Below are 22,177 nucleotides of genomic sequence, written 5' to 3'. Positions count from 1 at the left end.
GTCCCAGCCACCTCTGACACTGTCAAATGAGGTTCCTGTCCTAAAAATTGTTTTCCAAACCAAGCCATGAAAAGGGAATTTGAGAGGTTCCCTTTTTTTGTGGATTTCAAATGCTACCAAACTTCAAAGAATGAAAAATATTCCAATAATATTTTATTAATCTTAAAACAGTCTTACAAAAATTAAGCAGCTCTATTTATACATCTGAAGAATGTATATTTGACACACTTTCAGCAATGTCAAAGTCAGCATGAAACCAGCAAAGGAGCCTAAATTTGGCTGCACAGTAAAACCAAGGATTAGCACCTCTGGAATTACTGTTTCTGCAAAATTAAGCAGCAGAGTTGCCAAAACTTGTATTTTTCCTCCTAATTTACTTTTCAAGAAACACAATGTAAAAAGAGATTTAAAAAAACATGTTGTTAAGAAATACAGCTCTACCTTATGTCCAAAATGTCCAAACAAATGCTGAAACACAGGAGTACTCTTGTAGATGCAAATATTATGCTTTATTTCAAGTAAAGCCAGATGCCTGAAGACAAGTATTTACCATTCCTTCTGTCAAGAACAGGAACAAAATGAAGTTTCTGTTATTCCATAGCACTCAAAGTGCAAGTCTGACTAGAAGCTTTAATTTTCAATTCCAGGTCACCGTCACAAAAAAACTGACAGACAAAAAGCAAACAGGTTTCTTTCCTTCAAAAACCCTGTGGAGAATCTCCCTACAAAATCCTTTGGTAAATAACACTGTTTTACCTGTGATTATGTTGAATTAATTGAGTTCACATGGTAGAAAGGTAGAACCTGAGTGAATGCACAAAGCAGATTCTCAGCATAATAACTGCGAACAGGGAGCATTGACAACTTTCTACATCAAATAAGCAGGGCTGGAGGAGAGGCTGGGAACACTGAAAGGGAAAGCAACTGTTTCCAAGGCGTGTGGAATGAGCTGCAAGTTTTCAGGGCTTTAATCTGCCTAAAGCAAAGCTGCCTCACTGGAGAGATGGGGCAGTTACAGCCAGGAAAGAATCATCCTTGGGAAGAAGCCCCCCACACTGATGGCCCTCATTCCCTACAGGCTGCCCAGGGAGGCCGTGGATTCTCCCTCTCTGGAGAATTCCAAACTCACCTGCTCCAGGCGACCCTGCCTTGGAAGAGGGGTTGGACTGGATGGTCTCCAGAGTTCCCTTCCAACAACCCCAACCATTCTGGGATTCCCTGATTCCCAGGCTGCAGCGGCAGGCAGGGACAGGAAGGAACATCTTGCTTCCAACTCTGCCACTCCAGCCCAGCACAGCTTCAAATCCACCTCTGTCAGGAGCTCAAGGTAACTACTGCATTGGGCAACTGAGCCAAAAAGCTCTTGCCATGCTTCCAGCAATTACTGAATCCCAGAATCACTGAGGTTGGAAAAACCCTCCAAGGTCATCGAGTCCAACCTGTGACTGATCCCAATTTTGTCACCCAGCCCAGAGCACTGGGTCACATCCAGGCCTTCCTTAGACACCTCCAGGGATGGGCACTCCAAAGTTCAAGCCTAAGTCTGATGGGGAAATGGGATGAAAAAGGTTAACTCTGAAAACCCCGAGTTCAGTTTGTGGGAGGGCTTTAAGACCTACCACCAGGTCACTGCTTTGCTGCTGATGCTCTGTCAGACCACTGGGGCCTCTGGACTGAAGGAACCTCCAGACAGGATTTTCCTACATTTCAACAATCACTTAACTACTCCTGAAAGGTGACAAAACCAATTCAGCCTCCTTCATCTCAAAACATACAGAAGCTTCAAAGGTAACTTTGAAGTTTTCTTTGCTATCAAACAGCAGAACACAGAGAAGTCTCCCAAGCCAACCTGCTATAAATCCTGAACAAATCCTAGACACAGCTACAGCTTTGTCTACCAGGGATCAATATTTGCTCCCTAATTCCAATTATATTCCAGTGGGATACTGCAAATCAATTTAAGTGGGAGCCTTAAATATTGTATGTATTTGATTATAACTCTTCTCCAGGATCCCCCACAGGGTGTGAGGTAAGAAACCAAAAGCAGAAGAGCAAATCATGGAGCACAACCCTCAGCTGGAGACTGGATGTTAGTTGGAATTATACTGTATTTCAGAAAAGCAGGCACCCTACTGCTCATGGCACTGAGCTTATTTTAAATTCATGTATGACTGCTGGAGAATAGACACCAAGTTAGAAAAACATCGTATCTTTTGCCTCAATACATCTTCCAGTTTATGATATGGAATAATTGGCAGCATTTATCTTTTGAACACTTCAAGTGTTACTATATTCACTTGAAAAATAAGAAATGAAAGGCAGAGTTTGCAGCTGGGAGAAGGAAAAGCATTACAGGAGTCAGCTTCTCAGCCACAAAACTACTTCAAACGTGGCAACTTCATTAATGACAGACTTTCAACTTCATTAATGACAGATTTTCTGACAGGAGGGAAGGGAGGAATAGGATGTCATATGCTAAAAATTGCTAGATAAAATTTATTTTGTAAGTGACAAGAATAATTTATTGAACCCAGTATAGAATTTATTGAACAACTTATGAAAAGGTGTAAAACCTTCCCAAATCTCCTTTTTGCTGTCATGGTTTGTATCACTGTGTTCCTGGGCTCTTTATATGCAGCATTTCACCCCAAGAGCTCTGCTATCTGTCCACCCCGTCACCAATTCCTGCACCAGGAATTCTGTCCAGGCTTTTTCCTGGATCACCTGCATGTGACTTGCAAGAGCTGGATTTGCACTGTGAGATCTAAACCTGGAGTTCCTTAAGTACAATAATAGGTTCAAAGCAACTTATTTTTGTCTGTGGAAGGAATGATCACAAGACAGCCTGGAATGCAACACGAGGCCTTGGTTCCTTTTTTAACCATCCTCTTAATTCACTCCCAAACAAGAAGGGAACAGGAACACAAGCAAGTCAACAGCAACCCATGAGGAAAGGTTGAGAAAAGTGGGATTGTTCAGCCTGGAAAAGAGAAGGATTTGGGGTGGCCTAATTGTGGCCTCCAGTGCCTGAAGGAGCCAACAAGAAACATGGAGAGGAGCTATTTGCAAGGGATGGAGTGACAGGACAAGGGGGAATGGCTTCACACTGCCCGAGGGCAGGGCCAGATGGGATACTGGGAAGAAATCCTTCCCTGTGAGGGTGGGGAGGCCCTGGCACAGGGTGCCCAGAGCAGCTGTGGCTGCCCCTGGATCCCTGGCAGTGTCCAAGGCCAGGTTGGACAGGGCTTGGAGCAGCCTGGGACAGTGGGAGGTGTCCCTGCCCATGGCAGGGGGTGGCACCGGATGAGCTTCAAGGTCCCTTCCAACCCAAACTCTTCCATGGTTCTACGATGAAGCACACTCACCTCTCTGTACTGTGACATTTCCCCATTCTTCATTTTTCCAGTAAAGGGCACAGGTAGGACACTCAATTTCCCAGCAATGTGATAAAACTGTACTACACACTTCCCCACACCCAATCCAAATGGAAAGAGAAAATGAAAACACTGCTTTAAAAGAATCACCATTTCCACTGCCTGGATTCAAAAGGTGCTGCACAGGACCAGGCACCAGCAGCATTTATATCAGCACATATTTATATCAGTATCCCCACATTCCATGCACAACATTCATCCTTTTCTCATACCCAATCTGAGTGCTGAGCCGGGATTCCTGCTAATGGGATTTCTCAGTAAAGCTGAAATACCTGCACCTCATTTGACATGTGCCTCTCTGGAGGCAGCAGGTCACTGCTCCACTCACCTGACAGCCCAACCATCAACACTGGAGTGGAAAAAACCTGCCCTTACAGCTGACCAATCTGCATTCCAACCAACAAAGCATTAAGCCAAGGATGGATAAATCTACTCTAAAATGTATTTTCAAACTCGCCTCAGCAATAGTTGTTACCATTCCAGCTAATGCTGGATTGAAGTAAGTGGATACTCAATACACAAATTCTATGTGCATCGTGATTCTTTCTTGAAATAGCTTAAATAATTGATGAAAAATTCAGATTTTAGTCACTCTTGGGTATAGGCAATGACTGCCCACAACTAAAGAAGTTATGACTTTCTTAGGACCAAATTTTTCCCCTTTACACTCACACCTCAGCATTCACTTCCTTATTTTTTCTCAAAACTCATCCCCTTTCTCATTGCACCCATTTCTTCTTTAACTCCAGTCTTAAGAAAAGCACTTCAGGCTTTTCTTTCTGCTTCTTTCATGCCATTTCAAGGCTCACAAACACAACGACAGAGATCATGAAAATGTGGCTAACAAAAGACTCAAACGATTCAACATCAAGGCAAAAAGTGAACAAAGTGAGCAAAAAGCAAAAAGACAGGTACTTTGAGCAGTTTGGGAAGGGAAGCAGGAGAGTTCAGTGTCTTCTAAAACAAGGAACAGACACCACTCATGAAATACAGCTCCAAATTAAAGGCTGCTTTGAAGATGATCCAGAACGGTCAGAGATTATCAAAGCAAGAATTCAGAAAAGAAAAAAAAAACAACAAACCAAACCAAACCAAAACCCACTTGGTGGACAGTGATATTAAACAAAGCAGAAGATTAAACACACTTCTAAAAAAAAAAAAAGGGATGGAATTAATTTCACGAAGCCACAAATATAAAAAAGAAAGCAAGAAAACCTTAGAAAGGTTTTAATCAGATTAGCAAGGCTGCTGTCACGGCATTCAGAACGATTTTGTTGGCTGTACCACTTCTGAAGATCAAATCACCGAGTTAGACATGCAAATATTCAGCAGTACTTCCATGTTTTGCTGTGTTTTAAAGAGCTCTAACTGCCACATCATTTACAGCACATACATTCCTAGGAAATATCTTGTCTGAGAAGTATGAGAGGCATTTAATTTTCCATGCGGGCTCTGGAGATGGGACAGCATGGCAAGGGGCCTGGGAGAAATGACGGGACAAAAAACCAGGTCTACTCCAGTGAATTTCACAGGAATCCTGACACTGATTCCCAAATTGGATTAAGATCAGAAAACCCTGGGATTTTTGTACTGCTCTGAGGTGGCAGGGGAAGGAATTTCCTGGTCTCAAAGGGTGGTTACATCAATACCCTCTGGTTCAGTGCTAAATGGCTCCATTTTGGACAGAGCATAAATCAAAGTTTCCCCACCTCAAAACCCTGCAGGGGTGAAGTAAAACCAGAGTTGTTTGATTATTATTTGATATGTTCATTATCAAGACCAGCATTTCTATAATAGACAGGTATTATCAGAAAGTTTAAACTGCTCAGTAGTTCTTGTCTGGCCCCATCCTCTGACACTGCTTGGAGATATTTATATGGATTGATGGGATCCCCTCTCGGTCTTCCCTTCTTCAGACTGACCAAGCTCAGCTCCTGGAGTCCTTCCTCATCAGAGATCATTCTTCCCTGTGTACTACCTAAAGGAATTCCCCTTTTTTCCTTTTTTTTTTTTGCAAGGTTCAGACAGGATTTTTTTCTTCCCAATCCAGTTTAGCCTTTCTAATCCTCACGAAATCCAGCATCTCTTTCAAACAATTTCGTTGAAGCCACAAACCCAAATGTCCATTTAAATGGCTGGAAGTTTATGAGGTAACAGCTAATGAGTGTAAAATCATACATTATTTATGGTTTGTATCCATTACTTCTATGGCAGATTAGAATCCGATCTGTGAATCTGATTTTAGTGTTTATTAACAGAAGATTTTAGCCCCTTCCTGTTGCCCAGGTGATTTCATTCTCTTACAGGATTGTTGGCTGTTTCTAAACAACAGCTGTGATGAATCCCAAATCTTGGAAAAGCAGGGATAATTCATCAAACACTTCAATTGAAAAATTAAAACATTGAGTATTGCCCCAAAATTTTGAATATTAGCCAGAATTGGAAAGAAATTTGCTTGAAATTTGAACAATTTACTTGTTAATATTTTAGAATATAGAATAGTAAAATTACTCCTGCTTTAACCCACCTGAAAACAGTGGATTGCAACAGGCATGGGAGCTGCTGATTTCAAATAAAATTCCCACAGAATTTCCCCCATCCCAGCTCCCTCAGCATGGGCTGTAGTATGGTGCTATTAGACCCAGTTCTGCAACATTGTGACATAGTAAAAGAATTGGTTTTCCTCTTAATTAACATACACTCAGGCCTGCAAATCCCATTAGCCTTTCCTGGCACAGGAGGCAAAAGTCAGGAAGATCCTGAGGATGAAACATTCACACGGTAAGTCATCAACAGTTTCCAAAGAAAATGAAAGCAAACCTGAACTGTCTGCAGCCTGAAAGGAAGGGGTTGTTCATTTCATTTGAAGCTGGATACATTAAAAACTTGCAAATGAGCAACCCTTAGGTTCTGGCCAAGGAGATCACTCCAGAAGTCTGAGGTACAACCACCACAGCAGCTGTGAAAAACCTCAGAACCTATTACTTTACATTTTAAAGTAGGTCAGATTTTGTCCTGTGCACATAAAAAGGACCCTAAACCTCCCTAAAGGGAATTGGGACTGATTCTCAGCAGATTCTCATTAATTTTCGGGATCACACAGAAACCCAAATGTCCCATTCTACTTCATTAATAAGAACATGCTGCATAATCCATACGGCTCGAGAAGAAACAACAAGTTCAGATTCTTATCCAATATTCAAAAAAAGCTCTCAAAACTATTTGGATCCCTTTCATCAAAGAACATTTTATAAGGTTTACATATTTTCTTCAATTCTGCCATGGTTTTTGAGGTGAATATTAAGGGATTGGTGATTGCTTTAAAATACAGCTCAGTCTCTCTGTTTGCTTGGAGAAATCTGAATGGTGCAACTTCTCAGCTTTCTGGCTTTTCAAAACTAAAATTTACGGTTGCTGTTCAACCCTCTCAGTGTCTGACCTTACTCTACTTCTAAACCCTTCATTTTTTTTCAGAAGTTTTGTTTTTCAGACTATGTCACAGTCACAGGATTCCTGCAGACACTGAGCCGTTCACACCCAGATTTTACGGGAGTGCTTGGCAGTGCTGGAAGCAGATGTCCTGGCCTGCTGCTTTCATCCATCCCACCTTGCATCATTTCCAGGCAATAACCTGATCTTCTCAACTGAAATATTGGATATTTCAGTAGCAAACCAGTCATAAAGCATTTAAAGACATTTCAGTGTCACTTAACAAGGAAATATTTAGTCAATCTACTACTATTACAGTAATGCTCAAATTGCCATCTGGAAGACCCAGATTCAAAAATCAGGCTCTGGATCCCAGGCTCAGCTCAGGGAGGCCGAGTACATTGTAAAGAAGATGCAATTAAGTCTCCAGGGAAAGGCTTCTGCAGGCTGACATTGGCTGTGCAGCACGCAGCACACTCACTGGGCTGGATAAAAATAACATATTGAAATGGCAGCTGCTCAGCAAAGGAAGAGGATTTGAGCAGGGATAAAAATATACCTTAAAAGAAGGGGAGAAAATGGTAAAATGCCCCCTCAAAGCATTAAAAGGTAATACTGAGGGTACTGAATCACTGTAAGATTCACCTTTTAATCTCATGCAGAAAATATTATTTATTTCATATAGCAACACAACCTAAGAATGTAATTATTACTGACCTAAACAGATCCAAGCCTAGCACAGCTTAATCACCTCAGACATGAAGAACACACTGCGAATGGATTTTGTTACATTTGGAAGAATTCCTACTCATGATTTTATCAGAGAATTCCCAGCCTGCTGCTCTGAGCATATCATTTGAAGATGGAAATGATTTCCCAGAGACAGCAGGTTCCAAACTGTGACTGATGTCTATTATCGTGCCCATACTCTAAGTTGCTTTGAAGGGGTATTTTACATAGTACCTCTTTCTCTGGCAATCCATGACAATATGAAGGGGGTGCTGTTAGTGTTACACACTAAACTCATGCTGAGGCAGGATTAAACCTCTCGCAAGATAGCAGTGAGACCTATTAGATCATCTGAATTATTTCCATGCCATTCTGAGCTTGCTCTCCACAGTATGTTTTATTACTGTCTTGCCCAGGCTATTTTTAAAGTCTCAAACCCAGAAGCTTTTCCTTTCTGAGAGTATCCAACTTTAGTTCAAAGCACTGCGTGCACTGATTAACCCATTTAAAATGCAAACTGAAAAACTTCTTATGGATCTGCTGATTTAAATGCAGGTGTTTGAAACAGCAAACAAGATTTGAGCTGACAGACATAATTTGTCCTATTTAAAAATTTCTATATCTGAGGTTTAAATAAAGATGGGGCAAGAAAAGAGAAAACATGAGACAGGATCTGTGTTAAGACATAATGATACAGCAGACGGAAAATAAACACAAAGGGCTCGTGATCACGAGCCCCACTCCAGACCTGATGTGGAATGTTTTGTCCCAGCAGTTTACAGTTTTTTTCCAGCTGTATCACTTGGTTTAACTAAAGGTATTTCCTCTCCTTCCAGACCCCACCCTACTCAGGGATGATCTCTGCAGCGTTACCACGGCACGGCGGATGCTGGGTTGAATAAAGATCCATTCCTTAAATACACGACAGGAACTCGGTCACTGAGTGCTGTGCCAGAGCAGCACAGCCAAATTCAGGCACTGCACACTTCACTGTAAGCAAAGTTCATGCTCTTGATGAGGAGATCCTTGAAAAATGAGGCTTCACAACAAAGTATTTCACGTAGAGTCACTTAAGTGTCTCATCTCGGCTTTGAGGCTTTTTTCTCTACAGTTATGTAACTGTCAACTGTGAAACAGAATAATTCACAAGGAATCTAAGCAATAATTCCCAGACAGGACCTCACTGATATCCCTGTGCTTCAATCAGTGTGAGACAAGGCACACAGAACTTTTGAGAAGCCACAGATGACTCTGCAGAGGGGATTAACACCCAGGCTAAAGCAGGAATTAATGCGTGTCAGAACTTTGTATTCTTTGCTGACATACTTATTCCATCACTCAAAACATGCTAAGCACTCAAAAAGAAATAGTTCAACTGCAAAGAGCCTTTTCAAAGCATTTAAACTAAACATGAAGCCACTTTCAGAAGTACCCTTGCTTAGTAGCTGACCATAAATACATATGAAGCAGACTTTGTTAAATTCAGATTTAAAGGGAGATTTTATTTGTTCTATGGCCATGTCACCTTGGGCCAGATTTCAGAGCTGTAACCTGGTTTGGGACTGCCTGGAGGTTGGATAGAAGGTTTTGGGGCAAATCCCAGGTGCTCAGTCAAGGAAAGGCACCTCATTCTTGGTTCTGTATACAATGCTGGGAGCACAGGATGTTGCCACACAGAACATAAACCAAATGAAATAATAAAAGCCTGCTCCCCAGTGCATAAGGAGGGAAGGTATTTTGGGGTTTTAATTCATTTGGCATCACTTTTATCCACATCAGGCTCTCCCCGTCATTTCAATAGGGAAGTATTTCATGGTGTTTCTCACCACACTGAATTTCTGCACAGCACTGGGGATGGGAAACTCAAGCTGCATTTCCAGACCACAGAGAAGGCAACAAACACAAGTTCTTGCCAGTTTATCAAAGGTTGGTCTTCTGAGCAAGAATCACTATTAAAACAAGTCAGATTTCATTACCACCACAAGCCTTGATATCAAAAGGAATTTACTTGCAGAAACCACAAGAGCAGGTTTGTTTTTTTTTTTAGTGGTCTCATGACTGGTAACAAAAGTGGGTGGTTAGATAAGAAGTGTGTGTGAGAATTTGACTACTGCACTCATACAAGTAACCACTGAACTGAAATGGATTACTCATCCTACAGGACATGAAACTACAGCTCTGACTTGTAGACCATAAGAAGTTTCTATTCATTTTTTATGTGCAGACAATACTTTGAATACTTTGTAAGCGGAGATATTTCCAAAGCAAGATCACCTTTGGCAAAAAAACAAAAGAAAAAAAAAAAGAGATAAATCCCAAATGCAAGTCACTTCAACCTCTCTTTTCCTTTCCCAATTGTTCCAAAAAGGTAAAAAAAGATGAAAAACTCTGTGTTTTTCTCAAAAGGACATGGATAAACCTTATTCCTTCCCAAGACAGAAAAAGCTATGACTTCATCAAGAAAACCCTATTAAGCAAAAAGTTAATTCTTGCTGAGCTGCACAAGATTCCTGAAGTTGATCAAAACCCCTGGCAAACAACACAACAGGTCAGCCTGTGGTTGTGTTGTGCATTGCTCTGGACAAGGACAGACACCCTCAAGTGCTCCTGTGTTGTAACAGCTTCATTCGGGCAGCTGAAAAAAGGCATCAGGTGCACAAGGTCAATTCGCTTTTCCTAACCAAAACTGAAGTCTCTTACTCTAAGTAAGCCACTCTCCCCAGTTATTTACTGCAGGAAACAGTCTCTGTCTAAATTTACCTTTCAGTGAATCATTTTCAGCCCTCATTATGTCAATTAGGGAGTTCTCCAGTGAGTGCATGTCAAAAGTCCTCGTGCGATCCTGCAAGCAAACACAAACAGAGCCAGTGTTAAACAAGAGCACCTGAAACACAAAAACTACACTTTTCTTCTACATAACCACAGCAGAATTAAGCAAAAACCATATACCATAGGGAGTCTGATAAAGGAATATTAAAATTTATAATATTCTTAAATATTAACCTGATCTATAATAATCTTATCATAACCAATGAAGTCTAACACCAAATATTTCTCCTTCCTATTAACCAAAGCCATCATTTAACACGTGCACAGGTCAGACTTTCTCAACCAAATAAATCCCACATCATACAAATCTGATGTTTTAGAAGCAAAAGACAACATCAAATATCCTGGCACTTCTCTCTTTTAATTGGAAAATTCAGAATTACTGAAATTTCTTGTAATCTCTGAAATCTTTACAGTATCATAAAAGGTCCCAAAGGGAGGCAAAAATCACTCTAATTCCCAATATTATTCACATATCCATGCTTTCTGTGTATTTATACATTTGGACTTGGAAAGAATTTTATACAATTACATTAATCCACCCTGATTTTAATTTTTTTCTGTCCAAGAAGCTCTCTAACATTGGCTCTAAAGATTTTATTTCATTCCTGCTCTAAGGAATCCCCTCTGAATTGAACCCAAGCATTGGGAACTGTCTGTTCAAACAAGAAAGAGAAACGTGAGCAATTCAGGACATTTTTGCTCTCAACTCCTTCTCTAGGACTCTTGTTATTCCAGCATTGAGTATGTTTTTTGTCCCTAACACTGGCTGTGAAGCTGAAATTTCTCCAAAGCACACAGATCCAGCTTGGAATATTTTTAAAGGCAGTGGTGAGTTATAAAGTGCTTTATTTCAGTGCTGAAGCAGCAGCAATTTCATGTTGCAAGGGCCATTCTTGATTTCACTGATCCCTCGTTCTCGACTTTAAATACCTCAGACTATTCCAAGAGCAGGAACTCACAAGCTCCTGATGCATTTCCAAGTTGTAAATTACATTCTGATCACTAAAAAATACCATTTTTCAATCAAATTTCCTGGTATTTCTCCTCTCTTCAGAACAGTTTATTACTGAGACAGAACAGGCCACGTATTCCAACCCGGATGTGCTGTGTCTCAAATAGCATTAGAAAGGCCAGAGTTTGGAACCAGCTCCTTTATTAAGTCTAGCAAATATCAAATTTGCTACAAAAAGCACAGCACTGCCCTGTGTCCCCACAGGATTTATTTCCGTGGTCATTTCTATTACAAGATAATTGAGGCACCTTAGAGAAACTATCAGGAGCATTTAAATTCTAAAATTCTAAATGTGCTTTTCTCTCACGTATTTCCTACAGTTTTCTGCTTTTCCTAGCAGAATTAATTTATTGGTTTGGTTTATGCATTGCTAGCTCTTGCCTATTTCAAACTCTAGTTACACTAAAGTCCCTTAGCAGGAGTGAGTACAAGCCCTCAGGTTTTGGATCCACTAGGATCCAACAGTTGAGTAACTCAGGAATGGATATTAAATGGCAATCTCTGCCATTTCCAGCAGTCCTCCCAAAATGACAAAAATAGCCTAAAACACAGGTGGGAGCATTTTCTGAAAACCTGATGTCCCTCAGCAGCTTCTCCTTCCTGAATTCCTGTGTTAACCTCAAGCCCACCCCGTGAACAGCTACAAAACTCTAATTTCATGAAGTGCAGATCCTCAGTAATTCCAAATCTTGGTGGAGTTGTGGCACTTCACATTTCAGTTGTCTGAGAGACACCAAGGACGTGACCCGGGTCAGGTAATTCCCAGTTTATTGTGCTGAGCACCTGAGCCTGAAGGAAGCCTCTTCTCTCTAAAATATCTGTGCTATGTTGGCTTGACCTGTAGTAACAAAGGGCTTGCTGCAATGCTAACTTTTTAATATTGAGAGAATTTAAACATTTGAAGGGAAAAAATAGAATTGAACTGGTTGGCTCTCAGGGAAGCATGTCCTCCAATGGAAGCTGTTGGTGCTGAGGAATTTATTTTCTTTTTCAAGAGAACCACAAGCTGTCCCTTTTTTAGGGTGAATCACACTGCAAACACTTTAAAACACGACCCTGCACACTTGTACAAAAGATTAACTGGTTATATTCCCACCTGCACCTATCAGCAATCCCAGAAATAGGAGGAATGGCTAAAACTTGGTATGTCAGGAAGCCTGTGTACATCTATCCAATGAAAAGATGTCAGTCCTAAATAAAGGCCAACCAAAATGCCACGCACAGCTGGGTCAGAGGTTTGCACAATGCTTATTATTAAAAAAAAAAAAAAAAAAATCCATTTGTTTAGTTGATTTGCCCTGACACTGAAAGGTTGCACACTACTGGAGAAAGTCACCACTGGTAGTTTTGAGAATTTTTATACAAATTAAAGTCCTTTTTATAGTGAAACTGCCTTGAAAACAGTAGCTCAGATTTCGTCAGTCTTAACTTCCAAGACATTTTAGCAGAAACACATCTGAAATATATCCATTTATTATATACAAAAGAAGAAATAAAGGCTGGTGAAGGTTAGCGGGAGTGGCCAAATCCCTGAAGAAATGCATAACTCTGCATTTCATTCTATAACGTCAAAAATAGCTCTAATAATAAAGATATTGATCATGAACTGGTAACTAAATGCGAACTTTTCTCATATACATGTTACTCATGAATTATAAAGCACATAAACCACACTGAACTTAGGAAAAAATGATGTTTTCTTCAAGACTTCATGTAGAGAGAATAACAACATGGTGATGGTTTTAATGAATCAATTCTCAAAGTTGCAGTGCTTTGGAGCTGGATTGCTACTGTACACTTATTTATTTATAAAGAAAATACATTGGGGTAATGACTACCCTGGACTAAAGCAGAGTATGTACAATTCAGTAACAAAATGTGGCAACCACAGCCTGATATTATTTACCTGGGTTCCAAAAGAACTTGGCTTTACACAAGTTTGTTTAGTGCATCTAAAACGTTGCTTTATCAGAGGGCTCAAAGGCTACACACTTTTATCCTTGGGAAACAGAACTGAAGCAGAAAGATATCAGGTAAACACAAGGCCACAATAAAAAAATTTAAAAAGAAAACCCAAACAAACAAAATACAAACCAAATTAAACAAACAAAAGCCACAAAACAACCAAAAAGAAAGAAATCAACCTGCAGTCTTAACACATGACTATGTTTAAAGTTTCAGCCAAAAAAACATTTCAAAAGACATTAATTAAACATAATTTGGAATAAGCAGTGCTGTTTGCACAGTGTACAAGAGGTGACAGCCTGCAGATCTGGTGAAGAATGAATTATTGAGTCTGTAAATGTCCTACAATATCCAACAAACCACTTCTGGACTCTGCACTGGCCATCTCTGCCTACAGAAAAATTAAATTCTAACCCCTATTCCAACTTTATTTTTCAAAGTCCAAAGACATTTCATCCCAAAGAGAAAGTCACTTGGTGCATAACACATATGATATACACTGGGTCATCCTCCCACGCCAAAGAAATTCCCCGTCAATTTTTCCTGCACAGGAAGATCATACTTTGAATTTAAAAATCCCATACCTTAATGTTCTTGCACATCAGAAAAATGTGCATTTAACTTAACTATTAAAGGGAAAGTTCATGATATTTGATCTGCACCCACAGCATTACCAGCACATGAATAATTAAGAGGCCAGAACGTGAGAACACTTCCCAGGATGGGCCTTCCAGTGTTAAATCCCAAATCACACAAAAAAAATCAAGGGATGAACACTTGCTGGTAACTAAGACTGGGCCTAATCTCTTAAAATAAGCTTGATCTGAAGTCCAAGCCATCAGTAATAATGCAAAAGATGCCACTGCATTAACCAATTTATGGATCAGCACTTATGGATTAGGTGCAGTTGTAAAAGTGGGGCTTGTTTTATCCATTTAAATCTTTGTCAAACCAGAGTAATTGTGCAAATCAAAAACCTCACAGCTACATTTGTACCTTAATTATAGCATGACAAGCCTGAAACTTTCTGAAACCTTGTTCCCATTTCCCACAATTCCAAAGTCACGTGTCTCAGGCACAGGAGAGGCAATATCACCACATTTATCATCCTAAATACAAGTTCCACATTTCTCTTTTAATTGCAACACAAATTTGGACTGGATTATGCTTCTGGGTAAGCTTCTCCTCCTTCCCAGCACCCTGCAAGTGCAGTATTCCAGCTCCCAGTCCAGTATCCAGTGAATTAAAGGCTTTGAATAAACAGGTTTTTCCTGAAAGGATGTTGCTGTATTCTGCCTGGATCATCTTTTATAGCTTCACCAGGGAACAATAAGAAAGAGCTGGAAAAGTGAAGTGGCACAAAACACAAAGTTTAGTCCAACTTGAACTTTTTAAGTGTTAGAAATGACAAACCTTTACTGGAAATGTTTAATAACACATGTGATTCTATTTTAGCTGCACATTAAGTTTATCATGTATCTTCCAGAAATTATTTTCCACAATACCTTGTGCTCTCACCGTTTGCTGGGCTTCTAAGTATGCAACTTTCAAAGCAAAATGCTTAATAAGAGTACTCCTTTTAATCTTAGGAAAAAGACAAACATAATTCAAATAGCTTCTAACAAAAGCTCTCTTTAAACAGAAACCCCGAGGTCAAAAACACACGGGAGGGCCAAAGCCCAAGTATTAACGTCAGTAGTAAGTTTATAAAACAAGAACAGTGTTAACTTCCACAGCACTTAACTTGTGCATGTCATACCACATTAGAGTGCTGCTAATCCCACAGATCAGCAGCTGTGGGGAACAGCACACAAAACACTAATTACTACACAGCTGATGGAGTTACAGAAAAATGGGGAAACAGGTTTCAAAACCCAACTTCAAGTATTTGTTCTGTTTTCAGATGATACCTTGACATTTCTGGGAATAATTGCTGTTGCTAGAATAAAAATTAAATTCTGCAAAACAAATAACCTCTTTTTATGCAGCCAGCCATTGTGAGTTATGAAAAGGTTCCTCAAACCCAAATATTAAAACTAAGAGGCATGGTAAAGAAATTGATTTGCAAGATCCTTTCAAGAGGAAAGTTTGGCAAATGCATCCAAGAGACTATTTTTTTAATTCCAGTTCCCTGTGAATTTGTTTAATGCACTTATTAAATCAGGCCATTTCTATGGGCAAACAAATGCTGACGTAGAGCTCGGAATTCAAACACGTTTTGTAATCATGAATGTGTTTTCTCAAACATTCCATATCTGCCCGGGGGAAGAGCAAGTCTCCCTGGCACAGGCCCTGGCTGGATTTGGAAGGGGTTATATACCTGGAAACCAGCCACTGGGGAAGAAAGGAAAAAATATTTTGAACAAGTGGATACAATGAACTGCTCTCATGTACAAAATTCTTTGAAATGGGCAGTTATTTTTGAGCCTGATTCCGGGAAGAAACACAAATTCTTTTTAAGCATTTTTACAGAAAGCTGAGCACTATTGCTTCACTTGCTTCTGCCTTCAGAGAGCCATTTAAAAAACATCGTCATGCACTGAAGATGAGATCTGGAAAGCTGGAAATGCCTATCAAAGCAAGATTTATGCATTGCATAACAGGCAGGATGTTCCACTCATGAGGAAGTGCAAGTACACAGCCAAAGAAAAGCCAAAACAATCTTGAAGGCAGCGCTGCCGTGAAACGCAGTTACTGAGCACTGAGTTTGTCAGTGCTGCTGGGAGAGAAGTACAAGGAATTACTCTTAAAAATCACTAACTTGGTAAGGTGCCACAGTCAAAGCATTTTCATATATTAATTTTCAGGGAAGGCTGTGAGAGCCAAAAGACTCCGTTTTTTGCTTTTTCATTTTAATTCAGGAACCATTTTTTCATTTGGAGACCATTTCCTTTTCAAACGAACACACAAAGAACAATGGCTTGTCTCTTTTCAAAAGATCTTTGAAGGGGGGAGCCTGCCCAGTGGCTAAAGCACAACATCAAAACTTAATTTCATTAACAGATCTGGTTAAGTCTTCTCCGACCTTGCTGCCAGTTCCATCCCTGCAAGAGGTTCCTACAGACATTCTCGTTTGGGAATTGTAGGAGACAGGATTCCAAATGGAAAACACTTAGAGCAGAGAGCACAGGGTTTGCATGCAGCTCTCAGTGCCAAGGCAAGGCATCATCAAATTGCAAGGTTATCAAACTGATCACCACAGTATTTTCCTTTCATCTGCACCATTGAGAACACCCATTTCATCCCATGGGCAGGGATGTTTGAAGGGAGCAGGAGTTCACAGCAGTGGCTTATAGGGAAATTATGCAACGCCATCCTCTCCAAAGAGGAAAAGAGCTCTTACTCCTGGTTATCCTAAGATTTCCATCCAAACACAGACAGAACCCTGTGTGTCACCAAGCTCTGGAATAGAGACAACCTTTGAGAAAAAGAAAAAAAAAGAAAGTAATCCCCAAATATTTGCAACTGCTGGTTTACATTTTGCCTTCTAAAGAAACTCATTTTCACTAGATTGCAGCACCACTTGTTAATGATTTAAGCAGCAAAACATAAATATTAAATGAAAGGGATTGTTGTATCAAATTACTCCATTATGTTGCTGCAGCGAAGACAGCTTTCAATTATTTCCTAAACAGGAATCTAAGAAGATTCCAGTAACAAAATAGCCTTGTCCAGTACATGATTGCATCAGCAAGGATACTTCGGGGGCAGAGAGAGAGAGAGAGAAAGAGAGAGAGATGCATGAACACAAATATGTAATAAGCAAAATTCTGCTTTGAGTCAGGCATAGAACCATGATAGCCAAGAAGAAGAAAAAAAGACATCAAAGGTCAAATTTTATATCATTTGTTTTCAGTGATGCAAAAATTCACTGTGCTTTCAACACTCGGCTAAAGTGACCAAAGCAGCTAAAGACTTTACACAAAAGAAAAAAAGTTGTAATAAGCAGTTGTCCAAGATGGCTTCAAAATTAATCAGCATCTTTCTAGGGCTGCAGTGCTGAAGTCCTGTTCTGTTGCCCTGCCCTTTTCCTCACAGAAGTGATAGTAACACACTGGAAAGCACTTCACCCCACACTTTCCTTCTCTTGGCATGAAGGAGTGTCAGACTTGGTCTTGACATGTACAGCTTCATCAGAGTGTTTATGTAAACAGACATCAACATGCCACACCAAAATGATTTCTTTACTATGATCAAACTACGTGTGTCTGCTATTCTGTGTCTGGAACACCATCCAGAAGTCAAGGTTGACTTTGCCAGTTTCCTGAAATTTCCTTGATGCCAATCCAAGTGCATTGCTATGCCTGTGTATATATTTGGGGCTTACACACAGCAGCAAGGACACACTTGATCTCATTCTGTCACTCTCAACATCAGCTACGTGTCAGGGTACAGAGTGAATCAAACCGTGAGCCAAAGCTCGCTGCAGTGAGGCTGAAAAAAGACCAGCTCCAGCTGGGTCCCTTTTTCTAATGGTTTCACTGGATAAATTGGGTATGCTGGACACAGCTTCATTATATTCATTACAAATCCTGACATTAAAATCAATTATTACTCTGCATTCTAAATTTAGAAGGGCTCTACCTGATAGTGAACCAGTCAGTAGCACTGCAGCAGAAAAAAAAGGGCTCTAAAGGAAAGTTATTGCCAGCAGCTGCTGTGCTGTCAGCAGGCCCTGCACACCACCAAAAACCTGCAGTTTGCAAAGAACCCAACTATGCACAAATCCACGAAGTCACTGTTAAATGTATTTGTTTCTTTACATCATGAGACACATTGCACAGTTTGTATCCTGGAAATTGTATTAAAGTAGGTCACCCCAGTTCTTGCAGTGTGGCAAGAAACACTGCAATCACGTTGAGAATTTTACTTTTGCCCTCATTTGAAGGGCTTGAAAAACAACCCTGGAAATGTAAAAGAACTCTTGGGTCTTTCAATTCACCCTAAAGGAGTTTACAAAAGGCGCACACACACATAAAAGCTGGGTTTAACTGGTGGTCAGATGAAAAGAAGGGGACCTCTGGTTTAATTTCTGCTGTAAATTAGGGTCAACATTATACAGTTCTTTTCAAATTCATAACAAGTCAGCCCAGAAGGAGAGGCTGAGCTGCCAGACAACCTGCCTCCTGCCAAGAGAAGGCCACAGGAAAATATAGGAGACCACCAACTGATCTCATCCACATCTATTTTTAGTGCTGATTTAATGGCCTGTAACCAAAATTTGCTGCCATTCCTGAGGAGAGCAAACTGCACTGATTACCGTTATTTGTAAAGAGCAAAGTTCCCCCCAAAATGCTACAAAAATTATGTTGCACTGCAAGCCCATGTGATACTGTAAAACCAAACACAATCACTCCATACTTTTTCTCAGATGTGGTACAACGCTGAATATTTTAAAAGGCCTCAAATTTTTCATACTCCACCAGGCACTTTTTTCTCCTTTTTCCTCTTTGTAGAAATACTTGTAAGTGCATTTCTTCATAGGCTATTTCTGTCTGTGTGTAAGTATTAAGCTGAAGCAAAGTGGCCAATACAGATGGCTGGTGGGCAATAGATATTTAAGACCATCACTGTTAAAAAAAACCATGAATCACAGCTTGGAGGATCATTCCTACTATGACATTTCAAGTCAGCCATATGTTTTTTTTCCAGTAGCAAGCACAGAAATCCCACAACCAGGGCATTTTAATGCTCTTTGGGGAGAGGGTTTTTTTTTTTTTTTTCTTATGGATACAACAGTGTGTGCTCACCTGAAAAGGAAAAATGTTGTCAGCTCTGTTCAAGCTGTCGTCCATCCAGGATTTGGGAGCGAAGGCTGAGCTGGGTCGTGCATACTTCTGCAGCTGGATATGATTACTTGCAAAATTCTTCTTTAAGGGCGAGATGGAGTTCAAGGGGGTTATCCCTCCGTTCAGTCCCCGGCGGTGGTCTCGGCCCTGGGACCCTCCCCACCCGCCGTATCCGCCGCCGCCGGGGCTCCAGGAGGACGGGGTGGGCGATGGGCTTTGGTAGCTGCTCCACGGAGAAGGTGGCTTGTTAAGATTATTGGCCAAATGAGGCAACTGATTAAAAGCAGCATTTCTATGTGTGAATGGAGGTGGGTGAGGACTTGCAGGAGACCTCCTCTGTTGCTGATGCTGATTGTGATGATGCTGGAAATGGGGGTGATGAGGGTGGTGCTGAGAGAGGGGTCCGATCTGGGGGGAAAAGCTACCACCAAAGCCAGGGCTGACGTGATGTGGAAAATTCTGAAACAGCAGAGCACCATTATTAGCTGAGGCAGTAGGGACCCCTCCCTGGTGGAAAAAACTTGCATCTTCATTGATTATTGTAGAAGAAGAAGGAGCAATAGCTGCAGACCAGTTACTAAAACCAGTCAGAGAAGATGCAGTGGATGTCAAGGGCTGTGTCGAAGTACCAAGCCCCGAAGCCTCTTGGTAATCAAATCCTGTTAAAACCGGCGATTCTATTCTTATTTTCTCCTTCCCATTGCCATTCTCTGAAGAATTATCGCCCTGGTTTTCTTCAGTTTTAGCTTTCTCAGGTTCAGAGAGCATGCCTGCTTCCTGACTTTGACCAGGGGAAAGCTGCTGTTTTTCTAGGGACTCTTGCTTTTCCTGTTGCTGAGTTTTAGATTTTTCTGACCCCAGAATCTCATCCTGAATATTATGGGCAGCTGGAGCAGGAAAGAGCCAAGCTGACCCAGCACTACTGCCATTGGCAGCTGTGTTATTATTTATAAAAGCAGCAGGGCTGGGGGTTGCATTTTGATGATGGTGTGGAGGCTGCAGATGTGGATGAAATCTGACTGGAAAAGCTGACTTATTTCCAGTGTTGTTTTGCACTAACACTCCAAACCCGTAATCCCCCATTTATTATATTTAGGGTTTGAATCCTCCCTGTAAGAACAAGTTGATGTTTAGTGTTTAGCTTGTCCTCTTGTGAGGCAAGATTAGCAAGTATCCTGTTTTTCGCTAGATATTCCAGTTTCTCCCTCCACGCTATTGATTTCAGATTTGGGTAAAGATGTTTGCTTTTTGTTTGCAAAAGACAGATCTCTTCAACTATTTCAATGTGTCAATTTGTGTCCGTTTCCTTCCTTTGGCCAGGAGGAAGGGAAAAATAAATCTTTGGTTCACAAAATAAGAGGTTTCCTTTTTCTAAAGGAAATGCACAGCAATGAGAGAATAAGCTTCTGGGCAGTAAGGATAAAGAGATTCTAACTATCCTGTTTTTTTCCTCCTCAGCAGCCTTGACTCGCCCATAAATGAGTTAAGAGGGAAGAAAAAAAAAAATACAATGACGTCTGGTCCCTCAACCCCTTGGCAGCAAAAAATAGATTTAAATCTGGAATAATTTAATACATCTCTATAATCTAATATATATTTGTGTCCTGTTCAAAAAGAGTCTTTGCTGTGGACAAGGGAAAAATTTACCTCAGGATCTCAGCATTCAGAAGGGTGAAATGGGGGAGTGAGTTGCAGAAGAGGCTTTATCCCGTGCTGCTGGGTTTAACCTATTATATTTAGCAATAATATACACCGTGTGTGTGTGCGGTTGTTTAAAGGGGTTAGATCTTATCTCAGGAAATCAGTATTCTCTGTGTGTTGGGTGGGGAGTGAGTTGTGCAGGAGAAGGGTGGATTCTTGATGCTGCTCCTTCTGGGCTGGGTTTCTGAGCTCGCCAGACTCGCTTCTTATTTATCATCCAATATTTGCGTGTCCTTCATATGAGTCCTGGCTGTCCAAGGAGGAAGGTTTTCATCTCAGAAATCAGCGTTCACCGTTCGGGAAAGGGAAGGGAGGGGACAGCGAGTTGTGCAGGAGGAAGGGGAAGGAGGTTTTCTCTCGCTCTCTGCTGCCGGGAGGGTGTTTTGTGGTGCGGGGCTCGCCTCCTTCCCCGGGAATCGCGGCTCCCGCAGCCCAGCGAGCCCCCGGAACGCGCTCCCTCCTCAGGCACTCGGCATCCAGCGGGGCCGGGCTGTGGGTGCCCCGCGCGTCCCCCGCCCTCGCTCGAGCCGGGCAAGGCAGGAGGGGTTTTACCTCAGCAGCGCAGCAGCCTCCGGCAGGGAGGGGAAGGCGCGGCCGGCCGGGCTCCTCTCTCCCCCATGGAAGGTGTTTAAGCGGCTCTCCCGGGTCGCCCGGCGGGGTCGGGGCAGGCTCTGTCTCGGGGCGCAACGCTCGGGGGTCCGGCGGCGGCGGCGGCTCGGGGCGCTCCCTGCCCTGCGGCGGCTCGGCTGGGCTGCGGCCGGGCCGTGCCCCTCATGTACCGGCCGCACCGGGGGGGGGGGCTCCGCGGGCTCGATGCTGCGGGGGAGCTGGAAGGACGAGGCGATCGACAGCTTTCGGTAGCCGGCGACGTGTCCCCGGCGCGCAGCCCTCGCTGCCGCCGCCTTATTTCGCGTCTTTTTCCGTGTGTTTTTTCTGCCGCCTTCCCCGCCCCCCACCCCCCCGGCGGCCGCCGCAGCCGGTGCCTCGCTGGTCCCCGCGCGGCCGCTGCCCAGCCCGTGCCGCCCGGACCGAGCGGCCGCACCAAATGACAACCAGCTGGCGGGGGCCGCGCGGCGCTTCCGGGGCGGTGGCGGCCGCGCCCCCGGCCCGCCCCCGGCCCCGGCTTCGGCTCCGCCCGGCGCCGCGCCGCCATCTTTGGTGCGGGCAGGGACTCCCCGGCTGGGGCGGCCACCCCGGGGCTGGGCGCGCACCGCCCGCGGCGCCGCCGCCATCTTAGGTGTGGGCGGGAGGTCAGGCGGATGCCGGCGGCGCCGCCATCTTGGAGT

General features: G+C 42.3%; 1 protein-coding gene across 2 annotated transcripts in view; it reads right to left on the bottom strand.

Annotated features, from left to right (window-relative positions):
* CPEB4 (cytoplasmic polyadenylation element binding protein 4) overlaps positions 1 to 21,921 on the bottom strand; it is a 38,409-nt gene extending 16,488 nt beyond the window's left edge. The window contains exons 1-2 of one of the 2 annotated variants that reach the window (XM_032125311.1): positions 19,152 to 21,921; positions 10,353 to 10,434 (exon numbers count right to left, since the gene is read on the bottom strand). In XM_032125311.1, the coding sequence (XP_031981202.1) occupies positions 10,353 to 10,434; positions 19,152 to 20,273 (1,204 nt within the window). In that variant the 5' untranslated portion in view covers positions 20,274 to 21,921. The remainder of the gene's footprint in view (positions 1 to 10,352; positions 10,435 to 19,151) is intronic. The other variant, XM_032125312.1, reaches the window with a different exon arrangement.
* Positions 21,922 to 22,177: the final 256 nt, after the last annotated feature.

Source organism: Corvus moneduloides, chromosome 15 (genome assembly GCF_009650955.1).
Source record: "Corvus moneduloides isolate bCorMon1 chromosome 15, bCorMon1.pri, whole genome shotgun sequence".
Classification (NCBI taxonomy): Eukaryota; Metazoa; Chordata; class Aves; order Passeriformes; family Corvidae; genus Corvus; species Corvus moneduloides.
This window is presented reverse-complemented; position numbering and strand designations above follow the sequence as displayed.